This window comes from Tachysurus vachellii, chromosome 22 (assembly GCF_030014155.1).
Source record: "Tachysurus vachellii isolate PV-2020 chromosome 22, HZAU_Pvac_v1, whole genome shotgun sequence".
Lineage (NCBI taxonomy): Eukaryota > Metazoa > Chordata > Actinopteri > Siluriformes > Bagridae > Tachysurus > Tachysurus vachellii.
In genome coordinates this window covers 368,684-389,761 of record NC_083481.1, presented here as the reverse complement: position 1 = coordinate 389,761, position 21,078 = coordinate 368,684, and the positions used below count along the sequence as shown (strand labels likewise).

Sequence of the window (21,078 nt, the reverse complement as noted above, 5' to 3'; positions counted from 1 at the left end):
AATGTCACTATTCTTATTACCAAACAAAATATTAATGTAAACAATCCATTCAATACTAAATAAAAATAACATTTATTGATTTGGTCTTTGTGAATATTAGTTTATTAATGACTACATTCATTAGACACACTGTTTGTAGAGAATGTACACACACATGAACTGATCTGATTCAAGACTGACATCATTACATCATGCATAAAATTTTGGTGTCCACTTTTGCCATTTTAAATAATCCCATAACTTTTGTCTTACTATGTAGTCATATAATATATAATATAAAACTCGTCTTGTTTTAAATTCTCACTGAGGACTAAAACCCCTAAAGATGAGACCCTAGAACCGCCCCTGATGTAAAGTAATACACATTTTATAAATGATGTCTTGACTGATTTAATTGTAAGTAGAACTTTAATTGATTCTTTCATTGAGTAACACAAAAGCATAATAAACATTATACATTAGAGCAACAAACATTCTAGTAGAAAATACAGATGGTAAATACAATAAAGAAGAGAAAAATAGAGAACACAAAACCATGTCAATGGACTTGAGAATTTGAATAACAGGAAGTGAAAAGTTTTCAGATTAGTTTTGAAATCCTGTAAAGACGACAGGTCTCGAATGCTCTGGGGGAGATACCAGAGGCTGGGAGCCGCAATACTGAAGGTTCTACTACCAAAAGACTTCAGCCTATAATGAGGAACCTCTAATAAATTAGAGTCAGAGGACCTAAGTGCAGGGGCAGGGGTATATGTGTGAACGAGATCTGTGATATATTGTGGACAGGAGTGATGGAGAGCTTTAAATGTAGTGAGGAGAACTTTATATTGAATACAGAAACTAATTGGGAGCCAATGTACACTGTATAAGATGGGGGTTATGTGGGAGGATTTCTTTGTGTGTGTTAACACTCTCGCTGCTGAATTCTGGATATATTGGAGTTTCTTTAAAGAAGTTGATGGTAAATCATAAAAAAGTGCATTACAGTAATCTAGACAGGAGGTAATGAAAGCATGGACAAGGGTCTCGGCATCATTTATATTTAAACTTGGGCGTAATTGGGCAATATTTAGTAGATGATAGAAGGCAGATTTTGTGAGAGATGAGATGTGAGAGGAGAAAGACAGAAGAATCAAACACTATGGTCAGGTTTTTGATAGTGGATGAGAGTTTTACATGACAGCCAGCGATATTAATTTTATCAATAATAAGAGATGAAGTACATTTAGGAGGGCCGACTAAGAGCAGATCTGTTTTATCTGTATTTAGTTTGAGGAAGTTCTTGGTCATCCTTATGTTTATTTCATTGATACAAGGAGTTATAACATCTATGGGAAAGAGATCAGTGTGTTTAAAGCTCATGATAGACACGTGATAAAGACACACGTGATTGCTTAGAAAAAAAGGTTGCAGTTAGTTAGAAAAAAAAAACACTGAGAGAAAAAGCCGTGTTGTTGTCATGTTAAAACCTTGTTATAACTTATATAACGTTTCCAGTTCAAAACAATAATTTAACACTATATATTCCCTGCGTGGTGAGTAATTCATATGTTGTTTAGTGAATTTATAGTTTCTGAGATGTTGTTATGTAGATCACTATTTGTAATTAGCACCGAAGCGCCTAAACAGCTAATGTTATACGCATATGTTTGTGTAGACATTTACTGTTTTTATACTGTTTGTCGAAATATTCATGCAATATGTGTTGCATTTAGTTGCTAAACAATGTTCAGTACGTGTTTGTGATGCAGAGACAAATGTGTGATAATGTTTAATGCAAATATGTGATCTCAACATCATAGGGATTATTATATCTTGATTTATTAGCACAATTTAATGCTTACGATCTAAAGCTGTTAAAATGTAATTCTGAATTGTTTGCTTTTTACAGCTTGACCACACACACACACACACACATACACACACACACACACACACACACACACACATACACACACACACACACACACACACACATACACACACACACACACACACACACACACACACACACACATACACACACACACACACACACACACACACACACACACACACACATACACATACACATACACACACACACACACACACACACACACACATACACACACACACACACACACACACACACACACACACACATACACATAAATGTGCAAAAAAATAAAAAATAAAATTAAATTACAGCAACAACGACCAAATGTGAACATTGTGAGTTCTGCACGAGAATAAAAGACAAAATCAATATCCAAGTTAATGTTAACATTTCATGGGTAACTGTAAGTAAAATAAAGAGTTTATATAAATGACTAAAGGACTGTGTATAATGTTGTACAGTAAACTCCAGAGATCAGAATCACCAACACACAGCTGTATCTCCATGATGGGTGATCAGTCTATGGTTCCTCCTCTGAACTTTAAAGATGGAGACTCATCACTTCTACACAGGTAACGTCTCCTCACTGTTAACGTCACTGCTAAAGTCACACTTAAAGGGAAATATACTGTAAATAAAATAAAGTGTGTATATAAATGACTAAAGGACTGTGTATAATGTTGTACAGTAAACTCCAGAGAAAGAGAAAGAGATCAGAATCACCAACACACAGCTGTATCTCCATGAAGAGTGATCGGTCTCTGGTTCCTCCTCTGAACTTTAAAGATAGAGACTCATCACTTCTACACAGGTAACGTCTCCTCACTGTTAATGTCACTGCTAAAGTCACACTTAAAGGTGGGGTCTCCGTTGTTTGAAAGCCAATGTTGACATTTGAAATCACCGAAACAAACACGCCCCTAACCCAAATGGGTCCCACCCCTGTATCGATAGCTCCGCCCACACATACATACGTAACCCAGGCAACTACTGGAAAGAAACGTGTCTTTATCATAGCTGAAGGGAAGAACAATACGATTGTAGATAAACAAACAAGCAAAAATGACACACAAACATAATCATGTAAAGGACAAAGACATATATTAGTTCTGTGTAACAAAACAAAACCAACGTTACTCATCTATCGAGAAGGAAAAAAGCGCCTCGGCGTCTTAAGTAAAGTTGGTCACATATTCACAGATTGGAGTTTCCCGAGTCAATAACTCCTGAGCTAAACACTGTTACTACACAAAACACGGTTGTAGCTGCGTCTCTACATTACTACGATAGAAAAGAGGTGTTATTTGTGTAGTAACAGCGTTTAGCTCAGGAGTTATTGACTCAGGAAACTCCAATCTGTGAATATGTGACCAACGTCCTGCTCCTTCAGTTCTCTCCAGCGCTGGAAAGCTGATCCTATATTAACACGTCCTACTTCTTACCTTATCGTAAGTCTTTCTTCTCTTTCTTTCTTTGTTTTTATCCTCCATGTCAATGTTAAAACCGCTTTCTGCTAATGTCACACATGTGCACTGAACACTCTCTCCGCCCATATGGACAAGACACGCCCCTTTCTGCTCATTGGCTACACGTTTGTTTTGTTTTTGTTTTGATTTTTGTTTATTATTCGGCCCGACTCGGTTTTCTGAAGCATTTCTCAAAAATCAGAGACCTCACCTTTAAGGGAAATATACAGTAAGTAAAATAAAGTGTGTATATAAATGACTGTGTATAATGTTGTACAGTAAACTCCAGAGATCAGAATCACCAACACACAGCTGTATCTCCATGAAGAGTGATCGGTCTCTGGTTCCTCCTCTGAACTTTAAAGATGGAGACTCATCACTTCTACACAGGTAACGTCTCCTCACTGTTAATGTCACTGCTAAAGTCACACTTAAAGGGAAGTTTAACTACATAAACAGGGGACAAAATAAATACTGAAACACAGTAATGGAGCCACTATTGTGTGTCTAAATACTTTTTTGTATTATTTAATCTTTTATTTGGAAATGTGTTTGGGAAAAGTGTGTTTGTGGTGTGTTTAAAGGTGCGGTGCACGATGTTTGAAAGCCAATGTTGACATTCGAAATCACCAAAACAAACACGCCCCTAACCCAAATGGGTGTCACCCCTGTTTTGATAGCTCCGCCCACACACATACGTACGTAACCCAGGCAACTATTATGACAGAACCTCCTGGGGCGGCTGGCCGAGGGGAGATTTTTATCAATAAATGAACACAATGAGTAATACTATGGTAATACAGATGTGTTTGTGTAGTACTGTGTGTTGTACAGTGAAAGGTTTAGTTCTGTTTCATGTGGAAGACGTTCAGTTCTCTCCAGTGCTGGAAATCTGATCTTATATTAACACGGGTCCTGCTGCTTCTTGTCTTATCGTAATAATGTTTTTATTAATGTTGCCTTATCGCTTAATGTTTTTATCCTCCATGTCAGTGTTTCAGTCGCTTTCTGATAATGTCACACATGCGCACTGAACACTCTCTCCGCCGCATATTGACAAGACACGCCCCTTTATGCTCATTGGCTACACATTTGTTTTGCTTGTCGGCCCGACTCAGTTTTCTGAAGCATTTCTCGAACAACGTGCACCGCACCTTTAATATAAATAGCACTTGGTCTAATATGTTGTTTTGTAATACAGTGAAATTCATATGTTAGTGTGGTAGTTTTGGGGTTGGTGTGTGTTCAGTCATTGCAGGTGAGACCACTGCTTAGCATTATTGAGTTAATTACAGGAAACAAAGTCATAAGAATCATCTAGAGTTTGAACGTAAAAGTGTTAGTCTAGACTAATAGCATCTGTCTTTACATTTACATTACAGTTATGGCATGTGGGAGACTCCTTTATTCCCAGTGACTTAGCACAATCTCTTATTAAACAACCTGCCATATTAACATCATTACCATAAATGACCTTTATTTTGTTCCACTGAAATGATTAAAATAACATACAATAACTGGGGAACATTATGCCTTACCTTATAACTACAGACCTACTTTATTACTTACTGCAGTAAAACTCCAGCAGGCTACTTCACCTACGCTCACCTTGATATCTCTGTGATGGAGCTCTCTGGCTAATAGTTTTCAAACAGAAACGAGCAAAGCAACTGATCTCAATTAGATGATCATATTTCATAAGGAATTATTTCATGTAAAAAAGTTTAATCAGTAACATAATCTGTAGTTGGCCCCAGTCTAGTTCTCTTAGACAGGAGAGGAAGGCTTGTGTTGCTTACCGGGCACCCTATCATAAGGAAAGGTGTCCGGTCAGCAAGCCAAGGCCAGCCCCATCAGTCTAGACAGGACCTAAGATAGGTCATCTATGGTAGGAGTTACAAAAAGAAAACCCTACATTCAGGGCTGGGATTCAGGGGAGCCTTGACTCTGGGGTTCGCCTGGCCTACGCTACCTTCTAAGTGTTTCTCAATGGGGTCTAGATACTATAGCAAAAGGGTACAGAATCTGATTTGCAGGTCCTTTGTGCACAGGGACAGTGTGCTACTGGAATGGGTTTGGACTCATAGTTTCTGTGCTACAGTGTGTTTAGTGAGTAAATATAAAATGTACTTAAATAAAGGCTCCACTAGTGAAAAAAGCTACCACAGTCACCATTGAGCATAAAAAAAGTCATTCTGTTTATTGTATGTAAAAATCCACATTCAGTTATCAAGTGAGTTAAAAACTGTAAAGATTGTAAATAAATAATTAAAGAAGTGTCCATAATGTTGTACAGTAAACTCCAGGGAAAGAGATCAGAATCACCAACACACAGTTGTAGCTCCATGAAGAGTCATGAGTCTATGGATCATCATCTGGAGGTTAAAGCTGTAGACTCCTCACTTCTACACAGTAACGTCTCTTGACTTTTAATGTCAATGCTAAAGTTACACTTAAAGGGTAATTTAACGAGATACACAGGGGGCAAACTAAATACTACAACACTAGAACTCTGACTTTAATAAAGTCACTATTAAGTGTTTAAATATCACTCAGTCTGTTTTTTTGGGAAATGTTTGGATTGGAATGTTTGCTTGTGGTGTCTTTCTTCAAATGACATGTTGTTTTGTAATGCAGTGAAATTCATACGATTCAAATATGGTTTAAGTGTCTAAATAATAGTCTGTATACTACAGAGTCATTAGATTACTGAAAACAGATGATTAAGTCTAATAAATGAACCCCGTGTCTTCCTGCTTCTCCATATCACAGGTACGACCCAGAATCTGCTGGTGGAAATGAATTCCAGAAAAAGTTCAAATTAAATCTGATGAAGAAGTTTCAGTGTTTGAATGGAGTGATAATAAACCTGGGAACCCAAACACTCCTGAATGAGATCTACACAGAGCTCTACATCACAGAGGGAGACAGTGGAGAAGTCAATAATGAACATGAGGTGAGACAGATCGAGGCAGCATCCAGGAGAAGAACAACAGAGGAAACACCAATCAAATGCAATGACATCTTTAAGCCTTTATCTGAACAAGACAAACCCATCAGAACTGTGCTGACAAATACATCATCTAAACAAGACAAACCCATCAGAACTGTGCTGACAAATACATCATCTAAACAAGACAAACCCATCAGAACTGTCCTGACAAAGGGTGTCGCTGGCATCGGAAAAACCGTCTCTGTGCAGAAGTTCATTCTGGACTGGGCTGAAGGGAAAACAAATCAGGACGTCCACCTCATATTTCCACTTTCTTTCAGAGAGCTGAATTTGATGAAGGACCAGAAACTGAGTCTGATGGAGCTCCTTCATGTGTTTTTTAAGGAAACAAAAGAAACAGAAATGTTCAGTTTGGAAAAGGTTCTGTTCATTTTTGATGGATTGGACGAGTGTCATGTTCCTCTAGATTTCCAGAACACAGTGAGAGTGTGTGATGTAACCGAATCAGCATCAGTGCCTGTGCTGCTGATAAACCTGATCAAAGGGAATCTGCTTCCCTCTGCTCTCATCTGGATCACCTCCAGACCTGCAGCAGCTGATCAAATCCCCTCTGAGTGTGTGGATCGAGTCACAGAGGTACGAGGGTTCAGTGACCCACAGAAGGAGGAGTACTTCAGGAAGAGGATCAGTGATCAGAGCCTGGCCAATAACATCATCACACACCTGAAGTCATTAAGAAGCCTCTACATCATGTGTCACATCCCAGTCTTCTGCTGGATCTCAGCCACTGTTCTAGAGAGAATGTTGGGTGAAGCAGAGAGTGGAGAGATCCCCAAGACTCTGACTCAAATGTACACACACTTCCTCATCATTCAGACAAACATCATAAGAGAAAAATACTCAAAGAAGCAGGAGAGTGATGAAGAAATGCTTCTTAAACTGGGACAACTGGCTTTTCAGCAGCTGATGAAAGGGAACCTGATCTTCTATGATGAAGACCTGAGAGAGTGTGGTATTGATGTGAGAGAAGCAGCAGTGTACTCAGGTGTGTGTACTCAGATCTTCAGAGAGGAGTTTGGGCTTCACCACAGTAAAGTGTACTGCTTTGTTCATCTGAGCATTCAGGAGCATCTCGCAGCTCTGTATGTTCACCTGACCTTCATGAAGGAGAAGAGAAATGTTCTTATACAGAATCAGGTTTCTAACTGGTGGATGGAAGAAAATACAATCTCAGATATACACAACAGTGCTGTAGATTTGACTTTAGAAAGTCAGACTGGACATCTGGATCTTTTCCTTCGCTTTCTTCTGGGTCTCTCACTGGAGTCCAATCAGAAACTCTTACGTGTTTTAGTAACACAGACAGGAAGTAACCCTCAGAGCACACAGGAAACAGTTCAGTACATTAAGGAGAAGATCAGTGAAGATCTTCCTCCAGAGAAATCCATCACTCTGTTCCACTGTCTGAATGAACTGGGTGATGATTCTCTAGTGGAGGAAATCCAACACTTCCTGAAATCTGGAAAACAAAGTGAACTTTCTTCTTCACAGCTTTCTGCTCTGGTGTTTGTGTTACTGACATCATCAGAGGAGCTGGATGAGTTTGACCAGAGTAAATATTTCAGTACAGATAAGATAACAGAAGATGTTGTTCTGAAGATGATGCCTGTGATTACAACATCCAGTAAAGCAATGTAAGTAAATGTGAATATAACTGTTCTACTGTTACAGTGTTAGAGAGAAACTGAACACACTCTAATATGGACTTTGGGATGTTCTGACCTGAAGGTGATACAGAGTGGAGTTAATGTAAATAGATAAATTAGGGAATAAAATCTGCATTAATAAATGAATGATACTGAAGGGCAGCTATTAAACATGTAGAAGCAGGTGATTACATTTGAGGGAGTTTTAAAGTTTTGTAGTTATGATTTATCTTAATATCTTAAAATAATGATGAAGTTAATGCTGGTTTTATGTTGGATGTTTGATGTACATTAAACACACCTGTGTACCAGACATAAAGAACCATGTTTACTGCAGTCATGAAAAATTCTAATCCCAAAAAGTTTTTATTCATTATTAAGTTTTATTTGTGAGGTGGAAATGGTCTTTTATAGAAAACTGACTTTGTAAAGTTTTATACTCATTAGAGGAAATATTTTTATAATAATAATAATAATAATAATAATAATAATAATAATAATAATAATAATAATAATGATAATTTATTATCATTATTATTATTATTATTATTATTATTATTATTATTATTATTATTATTAAGCAGAGTCAAGTTTTATGGACATATAAAATACACTGCACAAAATTATAAACACAACACTTTTGTTTTTGCCCCATTTTTCATGAGCTGAACACAAAGATTTAAGACTTTTTCTATGTAAACAAAAGGCCAATTTCTCTCAAATATTGTTCACAAATCCGTCTAAATCTGTGTTAGTGAGCACGTCTCCTTTTGGGAGATAATCTATCCACCTCACAGGTGTGACATCAAGATGTTGATTAGACAGCATGATTATTGTACACGTGTTCTTCAGGCTAAAACGAGTCAGTATCTGGTGTAACCACTATTTGCCTCACACAGTACAACACATCTCCTTCACATAGAGTTGATCAGGTTGTTGATTGTGACCTGTGGAATGTTGGTCCACTCCTCTTCATTGTCTGTGTGAAGTTACTGGATATTGGCAGGAACTGGAACACGCTGTCGTATATACACCGATCCAGAACATCCCAAACATGCTCAATGGGTGACGTGTTCAGTAAGTATGCTGGTCATGTAAGAACTGGGATGTTTTCAGCTTCCAGGAACTGTGTACAGATCCTTGCACCATGGGGCTGTACATCATCATGCTGCAACATGAGGTGATGGTCATGGATGAATGTCACAACAATGGGCCTCAGGATCTCGTCACTGTATCTCTGTGTATTCAAAATGCCATCAAAATATCACCTGTGTTTGTTGTCCATAACATGCGCCTGCCCATACCATAACCCCACCTCCACCATGGGCCACTCCATCTACATCGTTGTCATAGCAATCCGCTCACCCACATGATGCCATACACGCTGTCTGTTGTCTGCCCTGTACAGTGAAAACTGGGATTCATCCACAAAGAGAAAACATCTCCAAAGTGCCAGATGCCATCGAATGTGAGCATTTGTCCACTTAAGTTGGATACGAAGACGAACTGCAGTCAGACCCCGATGAGGACAACAAGCATGCAGATGAGCTTCCCTGAGATGGTTTCTGACAGTTTGTACAGAGATTCTTTGGTTATGCAAACCGATTGTTGCAGCAGCTGTCTGGGGGTCTGGTCTCAGAGTATCATGGAGGTGAAGATGCTGAATGTGGAGGTCCTGGGCTGGTGTGGTTACATGTGGTCTGCGGTTGTGAGGTCGGTCGGATTTACTGCCAAATTCTCTGAAACGCCTTTGGAGACGGCTTATGGTAGAGAAATGATCATTCATTTTACAGGCAACAGCTCTGGTGGACAATCCTGCAGTCAGCATGTCAATTGCAGGCTCCCTCAAAACCTGCAACATCTGTGGCTTTGTGTTGTGTGATAAAAACTGCACATGTGACCTTTTATTGTGACCAGCCTAAGACACACCTGTGTAATAATCATGCTGTCTAATCAGGATAGTGATATGACACCTGTGAGGTGGATGGATTTTATCTGCAGATGAGAAGTTCTCACTAACACAGATTTAGACAGATTGTGTTGGGTTTATAATTTTGTTCAGTGTATATACCAAGTTTACAGATTTACTAGTAATAATATGTTAAAAGTGTTGTTTTAAAGTGAATTTGTTCCTATAATAATTAGTCCAGTATGGATTGTTTGTTAAGGTCACATCACTTCAGGAATCTCTGGCCATAATGTGAGATCTTTGTCTTTTTCAATACAAGACAATTACATATTATACAGGACAGGGGCAACCCTACTGTAGATACTAGTTAGTTAGCTGTAGTTAAACACTAACTTTACCCATTTTAATGACATCAACATGTAGATGTCGACTGTAGTGTCACTTTAACCATATTGTCTAACTGGTGTTTGTACTTTCAGTATTTATAACAATGAGAAGGTTCAGTGAAAGCTTTGAGGACGCGTTTGATCATTTGTGTGAGTTCATTATGTTTTATTTTATTTCCTTTAGTATCAGCTGTGATAAACTTAGAGTGGAAAATTGGTCATCTCTGGTCTCAGCGCTCAGATCAGAAACCTCCAGACTGAGAGAACTTCATCTGACTGTGAAAGAACTGGATCTGTCTGAGAATAAACTAGAAGACTCAGGAGTGAAGAATCTCTGTGCTGGACTGGAGAATCCTCACTGTAAAGTGGAGACACTGGAGTAAGATCATCTCTCTGAGAGTCACAATAACTCACTAAAAGCAGCAGTTATATACAGTGTTGTTTTTCACCTGAAATGTTCTGTAACACTACAACATTCAGAACAAATAGATTAGTCATTAAGTGATAATGAGTTTTCTACAGAATCACTTAGGAATTAAATAAATAAATAAATAAATGAGTAAATAAGAGAACATTTATAAGAGTCATTATTTTTAACGGCAGCAAAACTTTTGCAGCTCAAATAAACTTAATATAAATAATTGTAAATAATATAATAATCTAATATCACTGGTGCAGCTCCAGGGTCCTGGTCCCACCCATGTGGAGTCCTGGCCCACCTCCATAAACTCTGTTATAATGTTAGAATTATTAATAAACCCCAGTTGTCACTCACTAGGAGCTGCTGCTTTAAGAAGCTTCATTGAGTGACGTTGCTCAGTAACATTTCTGTGTGGTGTTTAGTCGTGTAACAGACTAGTTTAATAAAGACTTTATCTGAAATCTCAGTTAAAACAATTTGTGTGATTTATCAGTTATTTTAAAACAATAATTTATCTAATATCATTAGTTAGATTTTCCTTCATGATTTAACATCAGAGCCTGAAATGTTTAAATAAAAATATTCTGTGTTTGAACTTTAAATGTTATGTTCACTATGTTAAGTGTCCAAACACGCTAATGTTGACAGGTGACACAATCATATTGATTGGTGAAGCTGCTTGTGTGTGTGTTTGTGTGTGTGTGCGTGTGTGTGTGTGTGAGAGAGAGAGAGAGAGAGACTGTGTGAGTCTCTCTGTGTGTGTGTGTGTGTGTGTTTGTGTGAGAGAGAGAGAGACTATGTGAGTCTCTGTGTGTGTGTGCGTGTGTGTGTGTGTGTGTGTGTGTGTGTGTGTGTGCTACATAAACAACAGATAAATGAACAGATCTCTTTCAGCTCATTGTCCTCTTTTTACAGTCATGTAAGTTCTTTTGAGTGACAGCTGATGTTGAGTTTCTTCTCAAACCTGTGCCCACCCTGTTTTACCCAGGCCCACCCACTGTTCACAATCTGACAGGAATGTTTTGTTCAGTGTTAATTATACTTTATATAATAAAAATCTGTTGATGAAGAGTGTGTTATTGTGTCTCTATACAGGTTGTGGAATTGTGATGTCTCAGATGAAGGCTGTGCTGCTCTGACTTCAGCTCTGAGATCAAACCCCTCACACCTGAGAGAACTGAATCTGTCCTATAATAATCTAGGAGACTCAGGAGTGAAGAGTCTCTCTGCTGTACTGGAGAATCCTCACTGTAAACTGGAGACACTGAGGTAAGATCATCTCTCTGAGCGTCACATGACCTGCTCCTCAGTAACATTCTCTAATAGTGAGACTGAAGCAGAAGTTTTAGGTTCATCATCAATGTCCTGAGGATGAAGATTGTTTCTTTTCACTGCACACTGATGATTTCTCACAGACTTTGATGTGACTGCAATGTGTCTGAAATTACTGTGAAATTTACTAAAACATTGGAACTAATCACACAAACTGGAGCTGGGACACAAACTAAATGTACTGTGTGAGCTGCAGGGTTTAAAAGCAGCACTGACGTGGAAATGATGGAAATAAATAGAACTTGGAGACTAAAATTACACAAGAGTCTCTGGTCAGCTCACACTATCAGAATATATGTGACTGTGTGTGTGTTGGATGTAATAATGTCACTCACAGATCAGGTGGATGGTCACTCGGGGTTGCTTTACTGTATCTGGGGAAAACAGCACCAAAAGGTTTATCAGCATACAGTGCATCAGTGTCACAGTGGAAGTCTTAACTGAATAAACAGAAGTTCTGAGTTTACAAGCAGGACAATTAACACACTCTTCATACTCAAACACAACTAGGAGCTGACTGACAAAATAAGTAAACTTTTGTGTAGTTTATAGTTCAAACTTGGGCTTGAAAATGATCCAAACTTAATTATTAAGACGGAGCGATCATTGATGCGACTTACCAGCAGGAGGCGCTATGAGACTCTGATTATAAAGCTCCGCCCCACAACATCATGTTGTACAACCGCAAGTAACAACAGCCAATGGGGAGTTTCCCAATTTATGCTGAAATTAACAACAATATTTTTAAACTCTGTTACATAAAGAATTGATGGATTTACCCTCCATCAGGGGGCAGAAGGGCTGCATGATGAAGGTTAAAATGATCATCAAGAGTCAGTTATCTGTCAGTTATCAGCTTTTTTATTTCAATTATTTTCACTTATGAATTTTTTACAGTCAAATCAGTAAAACTTGTTATAAACAGAAGAGAAATAAAGAAGTTCTCTGTATTATAATATAAGAAGATGTAAAATTCTGTTCAGTGTACAAGTGGGTCTGTTTTACACTCTAACTGTTATAATAAAATTAAATTGTAATAAGACAATTGTCTTATTACAATTAAATTGTCTTTCACTGTAGAAAATTAAATTGTCTTTCACTGTAGAAAACAGAATGATTCAGAGCTGAATGAACTAAACCTACACTATACATGTCAGTATTTGTACTATACATTTGTGTTGTCAAGGTTTTTGTTAGAAACACAAGTCTATCAACATGATCCAGCTTTAGTGAGGACCACAAGAGAGTAACAATATTCCCCCAGTACTAAAAGCCCTCTCTGAAGGGGAACCTACACCTGACCTAAATGATATTAAAAACTGGACACTGCTGAGTTTGTTATTCAGAGATTATAAATTACTCTCCAAGGTTTTGGCCAACAGACTGAGTGAAGTCTTAGAACAAGTCATCCATCGTGATCAGACAGATTGTGTCCCAGGAAGATGAGTTTTTATAATATTTCTGTTATCTGGGATCTTTTAGATCTCAGTAAGAGTCTTAACCAGATTTTGGTCTAGTGTCAGTAGACCTAGAAAAGACTTTTGACCGAGTCGAACACAAATATTTATGAATGTGTTCATTTAGTTTTAGTCCTGATTTTGTTTCCATGATAAAGGTTTTGTACAGTGATGTTGAAAGTCTACTGAAAGTTAATGGTGACTTATGTGGTTCCTTATAAAGTTTATAGAGGTGTTAGACAAGGTTGTGTCGTGTCTGGTGTGTGTTTACTTTAGTAATAGAAAGACTTTTAAACAAGTTAAGAACAGATTTGTACTGATTATATATTCTGAAGTTCACAAACCTGTTTATCACCTGATGATGAAGATGATGATGATGATGATGTTTTAATTAAATTAGAGGTAAGTTTGATGTTGGAAATATTAACACAATTTAAAAACATCTCTGTTACAAAAGTAAACTGATATAAATGTAAATCCATGGATGTCCATATTGTTTACAGAGTTAAACTGTTTCATGCCTTTCTGCAGTGTAATAGATGAACATTTATTGTGTTCTAGTCTATTTGAGGTGAGGAAATGTTCTCACTAGAAATCTTTATTTGTGGTTTGGTTCTGTTTATGTCAAAATTATTTATTGAATATATCTGACAATATTTTATTAATTGTAATAAAGGGTTTTAAAAATCTGTTGATGAAGAGTGTGTCATTGTGTCTCTATACAGGTTGTATAATTGTGGTGTCTCAGATGAAGGCTGTGCTGCTCTGACTTCAGCTCTGAGATCAAACCCCTCACACCTGAGAGAACTGAATCTGAATGGGAATAATCTAGGAGACTCAGGAGTGAAGAGTCTCTCTGCTGTACTGGAGAATCCTCACTGTAAACTGGAGACACTGAAGTAAGATCATCTATTAAAACATTAATAATAAATCATGGTCTAATCTTCATCCAGGTCGTAATAATAGATAAACACATTGTGTATAAATAAAACACAGTCACAGTTGTTCTTGTCAATACTGAATAAACCATTTACACTTTCACAGTCGGGGTTTAAAAAATACACCAATGAACTAACAACTTCTCCAAAAACTAATTAGAGTCTGACCCTGTTTTAGGTCTGATTACTGACAGTCTGATCTTCTCAAGAAAGATCTGTTCATGTGAACTCGGATTAAAACAGAGATTTTGTTGAGATGTGAAGCAGAGAAAAGTTACAGAAAACATTTACATTAATATTTTATTTCTCACATACACAACCATACACAGTACGACACGTAGTGAAATGTTTTTAATCTGTCTGTGATTTAAACATAAAATAAAATAGAATAATAAAAAAGAAGTCCAAGTTCTATTCTTATGTGTTGTCCTGGTCTCTAAAGTGTGCTTTAACTCTGTACATTTGAATATATTGTCTTCAGGTAAAGTAGGTTCCTGACTTTTGTATACTATCTGCTTAACTCACTTTGTTCTAGAGTTGTGTGATTTGAATTGTGTTCTATTCTATACCATTGTTGATTTTATAGTGTTGGTCTTTGTTGTTCTCTCAGCTGATTAATCAGGAGTAGTTTTAGTCTCGATTAAGGTGTGAATTATGGGCAGGGCTTATGGATATCCCCACAGAACACTGCTACACCAGCGGCTTTATCATCTGAATATGCTTTCTCTCACTCACCATGAGAAACAGGCAGGGGTGGTGGTACAGGTGTATTGTTGTCAAAGAAATGGTGCTTTACACCTCTCCTCTTGTCACATTTAACCATCTCCTCTTTTGAATTCCATGCCATTTCAGTCACATCTCCAATCAACCTTGTTATCATTGTTGTTTACTGCCCTCCTGGTCCCCTAAGAGACTTCCTGGAAGAAATGGACACACTGCTTAGTGTTTTCCCTTCCAATAGCTCCCCTCTGACGCTGCTTTGTGACTTCAACCTCCCCTCTGACAAGCTCCAATCTTCTTCCCTCCTGTCTCTTCTCGACTCATTCACCCTCACACTCAACAGCTACATCTCCACACACAATTCACTCTGTCTCCCCTTCTTCTGTAGCTTCTGGCACTCTTTCTTCCCTTCCTGATCCTGAGTCTTTTTCCTCACTACCCTTGGACTCGGCCACAGATACTTTCCTCTCTTCTCTTTCCTCAACCATGGACTTCCTCTGCCCTCTGTTCACTAAACCCAAGAAAACTTCTTATTCTGCTCCTTGGCTTTCAGATGTGCTGTGCAACAATCGAAGAGAGCTAAGATCATCATAGAGAAAGTGGAAGAAATCACAACTTGATGCAGATCTTGATTCTTACCAAACACTCCTGGCCAAATTCTCCTCAGATGTGACTTCTGCCAAGACTTCCTTCTACAAGAAAAAGCTTGAAGCTTCATCACATGACCCTCGAAAGCTCCACAACATCATCTCTTCTCTTCTCAACCCCCCGGCTCCATGTTCTTAATCCTCCCTGACTGCAAGACTTTGCTTCTTTCTACCAGGAGAAGATTGAGGAAATCTGCCGGACCTACACTTCATCCCCGACTGCACTTACATCTCACAGTCTGGATTCCCCACTCCATCGTTGTCACATTTCTCAACTGTAGCAGCAGAAGAGATTTTACATCTCATTCAGTCCTGCAATCCTACCACCTGCCCATTGGATCCACTCCCTTCCACTATGCTCCAGACCATCTCACAAGACCTTCTGCCCTTCATTACCACTATCATCAATAGATCCATAGCATCTGGTCAGGTACCAACTACATTCAAGAGAGCAAGGGTTATTCCCATCCTAAAGAAACCTGCTCTGGATCCATCAGATATCAGTAACTACAGACCGGTATCACTTCTCTCGTTTCTTTCAAAAATTCTTGAGCGTATTGTCTATAATCAACTGTCTGTCTATCTCTCACAGAACAACCTCCAAGACCCCAACCAGTCTGGCTTTAAAGCGGCTCATTCCACAGAGTCATCTCCGATCATCACCTGGTATCCTTCACCATCACTCTCCATATTCTACCTAAAACTACCTCGCACCCCCTCGCTCTTACCCGCAGTCATCCACACAAACTGTCATCCATCCTTATCCTCCTTGACCTTTCAGCAGCGTTTGATACGGTCAAAAACAAAACTTGTCCACCCTCAGGAGTCTTGGGATTTGCGGATCAGCTTGGGAATGGTTCGCTTCCTACCTGGAAGGACGCTCATATCAGGTAACATGGAGGGGAGTGACATCTGCTCCACGCAGACACTCCACTGGCGTCCCACAGGGCTCAGTACTTGGTCCTCTTCTTTTCTCCCTGTATACTCACTCTCTTGGTGAAGTTATTTCCTCACATGGGTTCCCTTACCACTGCTATGTTGATGATACACAACTTATCTTCTCTTTCCCACCCTCAGATACCACAGCTTCTGATCAAATCTCAGCATGTCTGGGAGAAATATCATCATGGATGACTGCTCATCAGTTAAAGCTCAATCCTAACAAAACTGACCTGCTGATCATCAGGTGATTCATCCCCAGGTCATGATCTTGCTATATCCTTGCACAACGATCTGATCTCCCCTTCAGCCACAGCTCACAACCTTGGGGTAACCATGGACAATCAACTGTCCTTTTCCTCTCATGTTGCTAATGTGACTCGCTCATGTCGGTTTCTTCTCTACAACATTAGAAGGATTCGGCCATTTCTGTCCTCACAGGCTGCTCAGGTACTTGTTCAGTCTCTTGTCATCTCTAGACTGGATTACTGTAACACACTGCTGGCAGGTCTACATATGAACACAATCCGTCCTCTGCAAATGATCCAAAATGCAGCTGTCCGGCTTGTCTTCAACCTACCAAAGTTCTCCACACCACCACACTGCTGCGATCCCTCCACTGGCTTCCGGTAGCTGCACGCATCAGATTCAAAACACTGATGCTGGCCTACAAAGCCAAAAAGGGACCATCTCCCTCTTACCTCAAAGCCCTCATCACTCCTCACACTGCACCTCACACCCTCAGATCTACAGCACTGCTCCACTGGTCCCACCATCTCTCAGGGTAAGAGGTAAGTTTACTACAAGACTCTTCTCTGTTCTCTCACCAAGGTGGTGGGATGACCCCTAGAGGTCCGGACAGCTGAGTCACTGGATATCTTCAAGCGGCGGTTGAAGACCTACTTATTCAGGAAACACTTCAACTAGCACTTCTTTCCTTATCATTTGCATTTATAAATATATATATAAAAAAAAACCTTTGACACTTTTTCATTGTAACTTTGAACAAATGTTTTAAACTCATGGTATCTTAAGTATGTAACTTAGTGATCCAGCATTAATGTATTCAATGTTAGAGATTTAAGCACTTATGTACGTCGCTCTGGATAAGGGCGTCTGTCACATGATGTAAATGTAAATGTAAAGTGTTTTTACATTTACATTTTGACCCTCGCTTTGACCCCATCACTGTGCCCTGTCTCTCACTTTGACACCCTCTGCCCTGCCCCCTCATGGTGCCCCGCCCCCATACTGTGTCCCACCCCCATACTGTGTCCCACCGCTAAATTTGACCCCATCACTCTGCCCTACATCTCACTTTGACACCCCCTTCATTGTGCCCCTCCCCACATTGTGCCTCGCCCCCTCATTGTGCTCCACCCCCACGTTGTGCTCTGCCCACCACTGTGCCCTGCCCCATATTGTGCCCCACCCCCTCGCTGTGCTCCGCCTCACACTATGCCCCGCCCCATATTGTGCCCCACCCCCTCACTGTGCTCCTTTTTTTACTTTTCTACTTGACTAACACTTATCACTGTGTTAATGAGTCATATGTGAATGTGGATTTAGATGATTGAGGACTTCCTGTTTTACACATCTGATTTATTTGCCACAGATTTGATCAATAATGTTAAATTGTTAACTGCTAAAAGAAGCTTTTCTTTTCTCTTCTCATGTCTAAAATCTTCTAAAACTGGATGTGATTTAGTCATCAGTGAAAGCTTTTTGAAGTGATTTATTCATTCAGACGACTAGTTAGTTAGTTTTCTTACAAAAATACTAGTTGTGGATTTAAGGTTGTTTAGCTAAAAAAGTTTACATGTGTAATTGTAGTAAAAGATCTTTATAGTGAAATAAAATGTAAAACTGAAATAATAAAATGATCTGCAGCTCAAAGTTACATTCATGTTTCTTACATTATATGATGACAAACAAACAAACAAATAAATAATAGAGACAAATATAAACAAAAATAAATAAAGGCTTTGTTGGTGATTTTGCAAAAACAAAAAATAGATCAAAGTGATTAAACACTAGAAACGTCCCTGTGTACAACCAGTGAAGAGTGTGTTATTGTGTCTCTATACAGGTTGTGGTATTGTGATGTCTCAGATGAAGGCTGTGCTGCTCTGACTTCAGCTCTGAGATCAAACCCCTCACACCTGAGAGAACTGGATCTGTCTAATAATAAACTAGGAGACTCAGGAGTGAAGAGTCTCTCTGCTGTACTGGAGAATCCTCACTGTAAACTGGAGACACTGGAGTAAGATCATCTATTAAAACATTAATAATAAATCATGGTCTAATCTTCATCCAGGTCGTAATAATAGATAAACACATTGTGTATAAATAAAACACAGTCACAGTTGTTCTTGTCAATACTGAATAAACCATTTACACTTTCACAGTCTGGGTTTAAAAAATACACCAATGAACTAACAACTTCTCCAAAAACTAATTACTTTATGACCCTGTTTTACACATCTGATTTATTTGCCACAGATTTGATCAATAATGTTAAATTGTTAACTGCTAAAAGAAGCTTTTCTTTTCTCTTCTCATGTCTAAAATCTTCTAAACCTGGATGTGATTTAGTCATCAGTGAAAGCTTTTTGAAGTGATTTATTCATTCAGACGACTAGTTAGTTAGTTTTCTTACAAAAATACTAGTTGTGGATTTAAGGTTGTTTAGCTAAAAAAGTTTACATGTGTAATTGTAGTAAAAGATCTTTAGAGTGAAATAAAATGTAAAACTGAAATAATAAAATGATCTGCAGCTCAAAGTTACATTCATGTTTCTTACATTATATGATGACAAACTAACAAACAAATAAATAATAGAGACAAATATAAACAAAAATAAATAAAGGCTTTGTTGGTGATTTTGCAAAAACAAAAAATAGATCAAAGTGATTAAACACTAGAAACGTCCCTGTGTACAACCAGTGAAGAGTGTGTTATTGTGTCTCTATACAGGTTGTTTAATTGTGGTGTCTCAGATGAAGGCTGTGCTGCTCTGACTTCAGCTCTGAGATCAAACCCCTCACACCTGAGAGAACTGAATCTGTACTATAATAATCTAGGAGACTCAGTAAAGAAGCTGCTGTCTGATCTTAAGGATGATGAACATTACAAACTACAGACACTGAGGTGAGTAATGACCTGTTAATAAAAGTTTACCCTCATTATCATTACACATTGATACACATCACATTTCTCTTCAATAACCTTCAGATTATCAGGTTAGAAAATGTCACTATATTCTGTTTAATCAGAATTTTTCTAACGATTCTCTTTAATGCTGTTTTGTGTTCAGTAAAGTGTGTTGATGTAAAATTCATGTGAAGGCAGAAAACAGGGATTCAGACAGTCTACAAAAAGTCACCAATGAGTTGATGAGAGTGATTGTTAATGAACATCGTGTCTTCTGTCATTCCTGTAAAATTCACCTGAGTTTGTTCTTAAAGTCTGCACTTAAATATTAATGTATAACAAGATCTAAATGACACAGTAGTGTTTGTTATTTAAAAAAGCTCCTGTGATTGGATAAGAGCAGTGATGTGATGGGTAAAGATCTGCTCATTATCCTGGTAGAACTTGTGGAAGTTCTCATTTGTTCTAGTTAAATGTTAGAACACAGATGTTAGTAAGAATGAAGAAATGTTGAATGATTCATTATAAACAGGAGATGATAATGTTTCTGTTGGAGCAGAGATGATTACATGCTGTTGATCATGAAGTACCACAGTCCACTTTGTGCTGATTAATTCACATCTTTTTCTTTCATATTCAGGGTCTAATGAATATCTGTGTGTGATGAAGACTCCAGTGTTCCTGCATTACCATGATGGAGAATAGAGAACATGTTTATTAACACATCACTCATTTAGTTCTAACACATTAAACAGACTCAGAGACGTGAGAAGTGTGTGTTCATCGTGTACAGTGAATCAGACTAAACACAATTCTACACTGAGTTTATAATGACCTCTGATCCCTGGATAAAATTCCCTGGACCTCAATCCCATAAAAACCTGAGGGATTATTTGGAACAGCAGGTGAAAATCCACATGAACTCGAGCTGAACCCTGTTCATTTTACTGTTTGTGTGATTTATTATTTGTTTATTATTGTGATATAATTTACACTATTTACACATGTATACTTATAGCTATATTACTGGGTACATAACTAAAATTATATTGTATAAAGGCACTTAAAATGTCTTGTAGAAATACATCATACATTTAGAAGGAATAAAATACATCATATTATAAAGGATGAATTTAAATCATAAAATAATAAAACTTCATTTCTTTCCCTCA

At 38.2% G+C, this 21,078-nt stretch overlaps 1 protein-coding gene across 25 annotated transcripts in view; it reads left to right on the top strand.

Annotated features, from left to right (window-relative positions):
• The window catches only part of LOC132837931 (NACHT, LRR and PYD domains-containing protein 12-like), a 255,921-nt gene extending 234,843 nt beyond the window's left edge, over nucleotides 1-21,078 (top strand). For 20 of the 25 annotated variants that reach the window (XM_060857942.1, XM_060857968.1, XM_060857957.1 and 17 more), the window contains 5 exons: nucleotides 11,816-11,989; nucleotides 14,235-14,408; nucleotides 18,843-19,016; nucleotides 19,730-19,903; nucleotides 20,547-21,078. In XM_060857942.1, the coding sequence (XP_060713925.1) occupies nucleotides 11,816-11,989; nucleotides 14,235-14,408; nucleotides 18,843-19,016; nucleotides 19,730-19,903; nucleotides 20,547-20,553 (703 nt within the window). In that variant the 3' untranslated portion in view covers nucleotides 20,554-21,078. The remainder of the gene's footprint in view (nucleotides 1-11,815; nucleotides 11,990-14,234; nucleotides 14,409-18,842; nucleotides 19,017-19,729; nucleotides 19,904-20,546) is intronic. The other 5 variants (XM_060857950.1, XM_060857952.1, XM_060857965.1 and 2 more) reach the window with 5 other exon arrangements.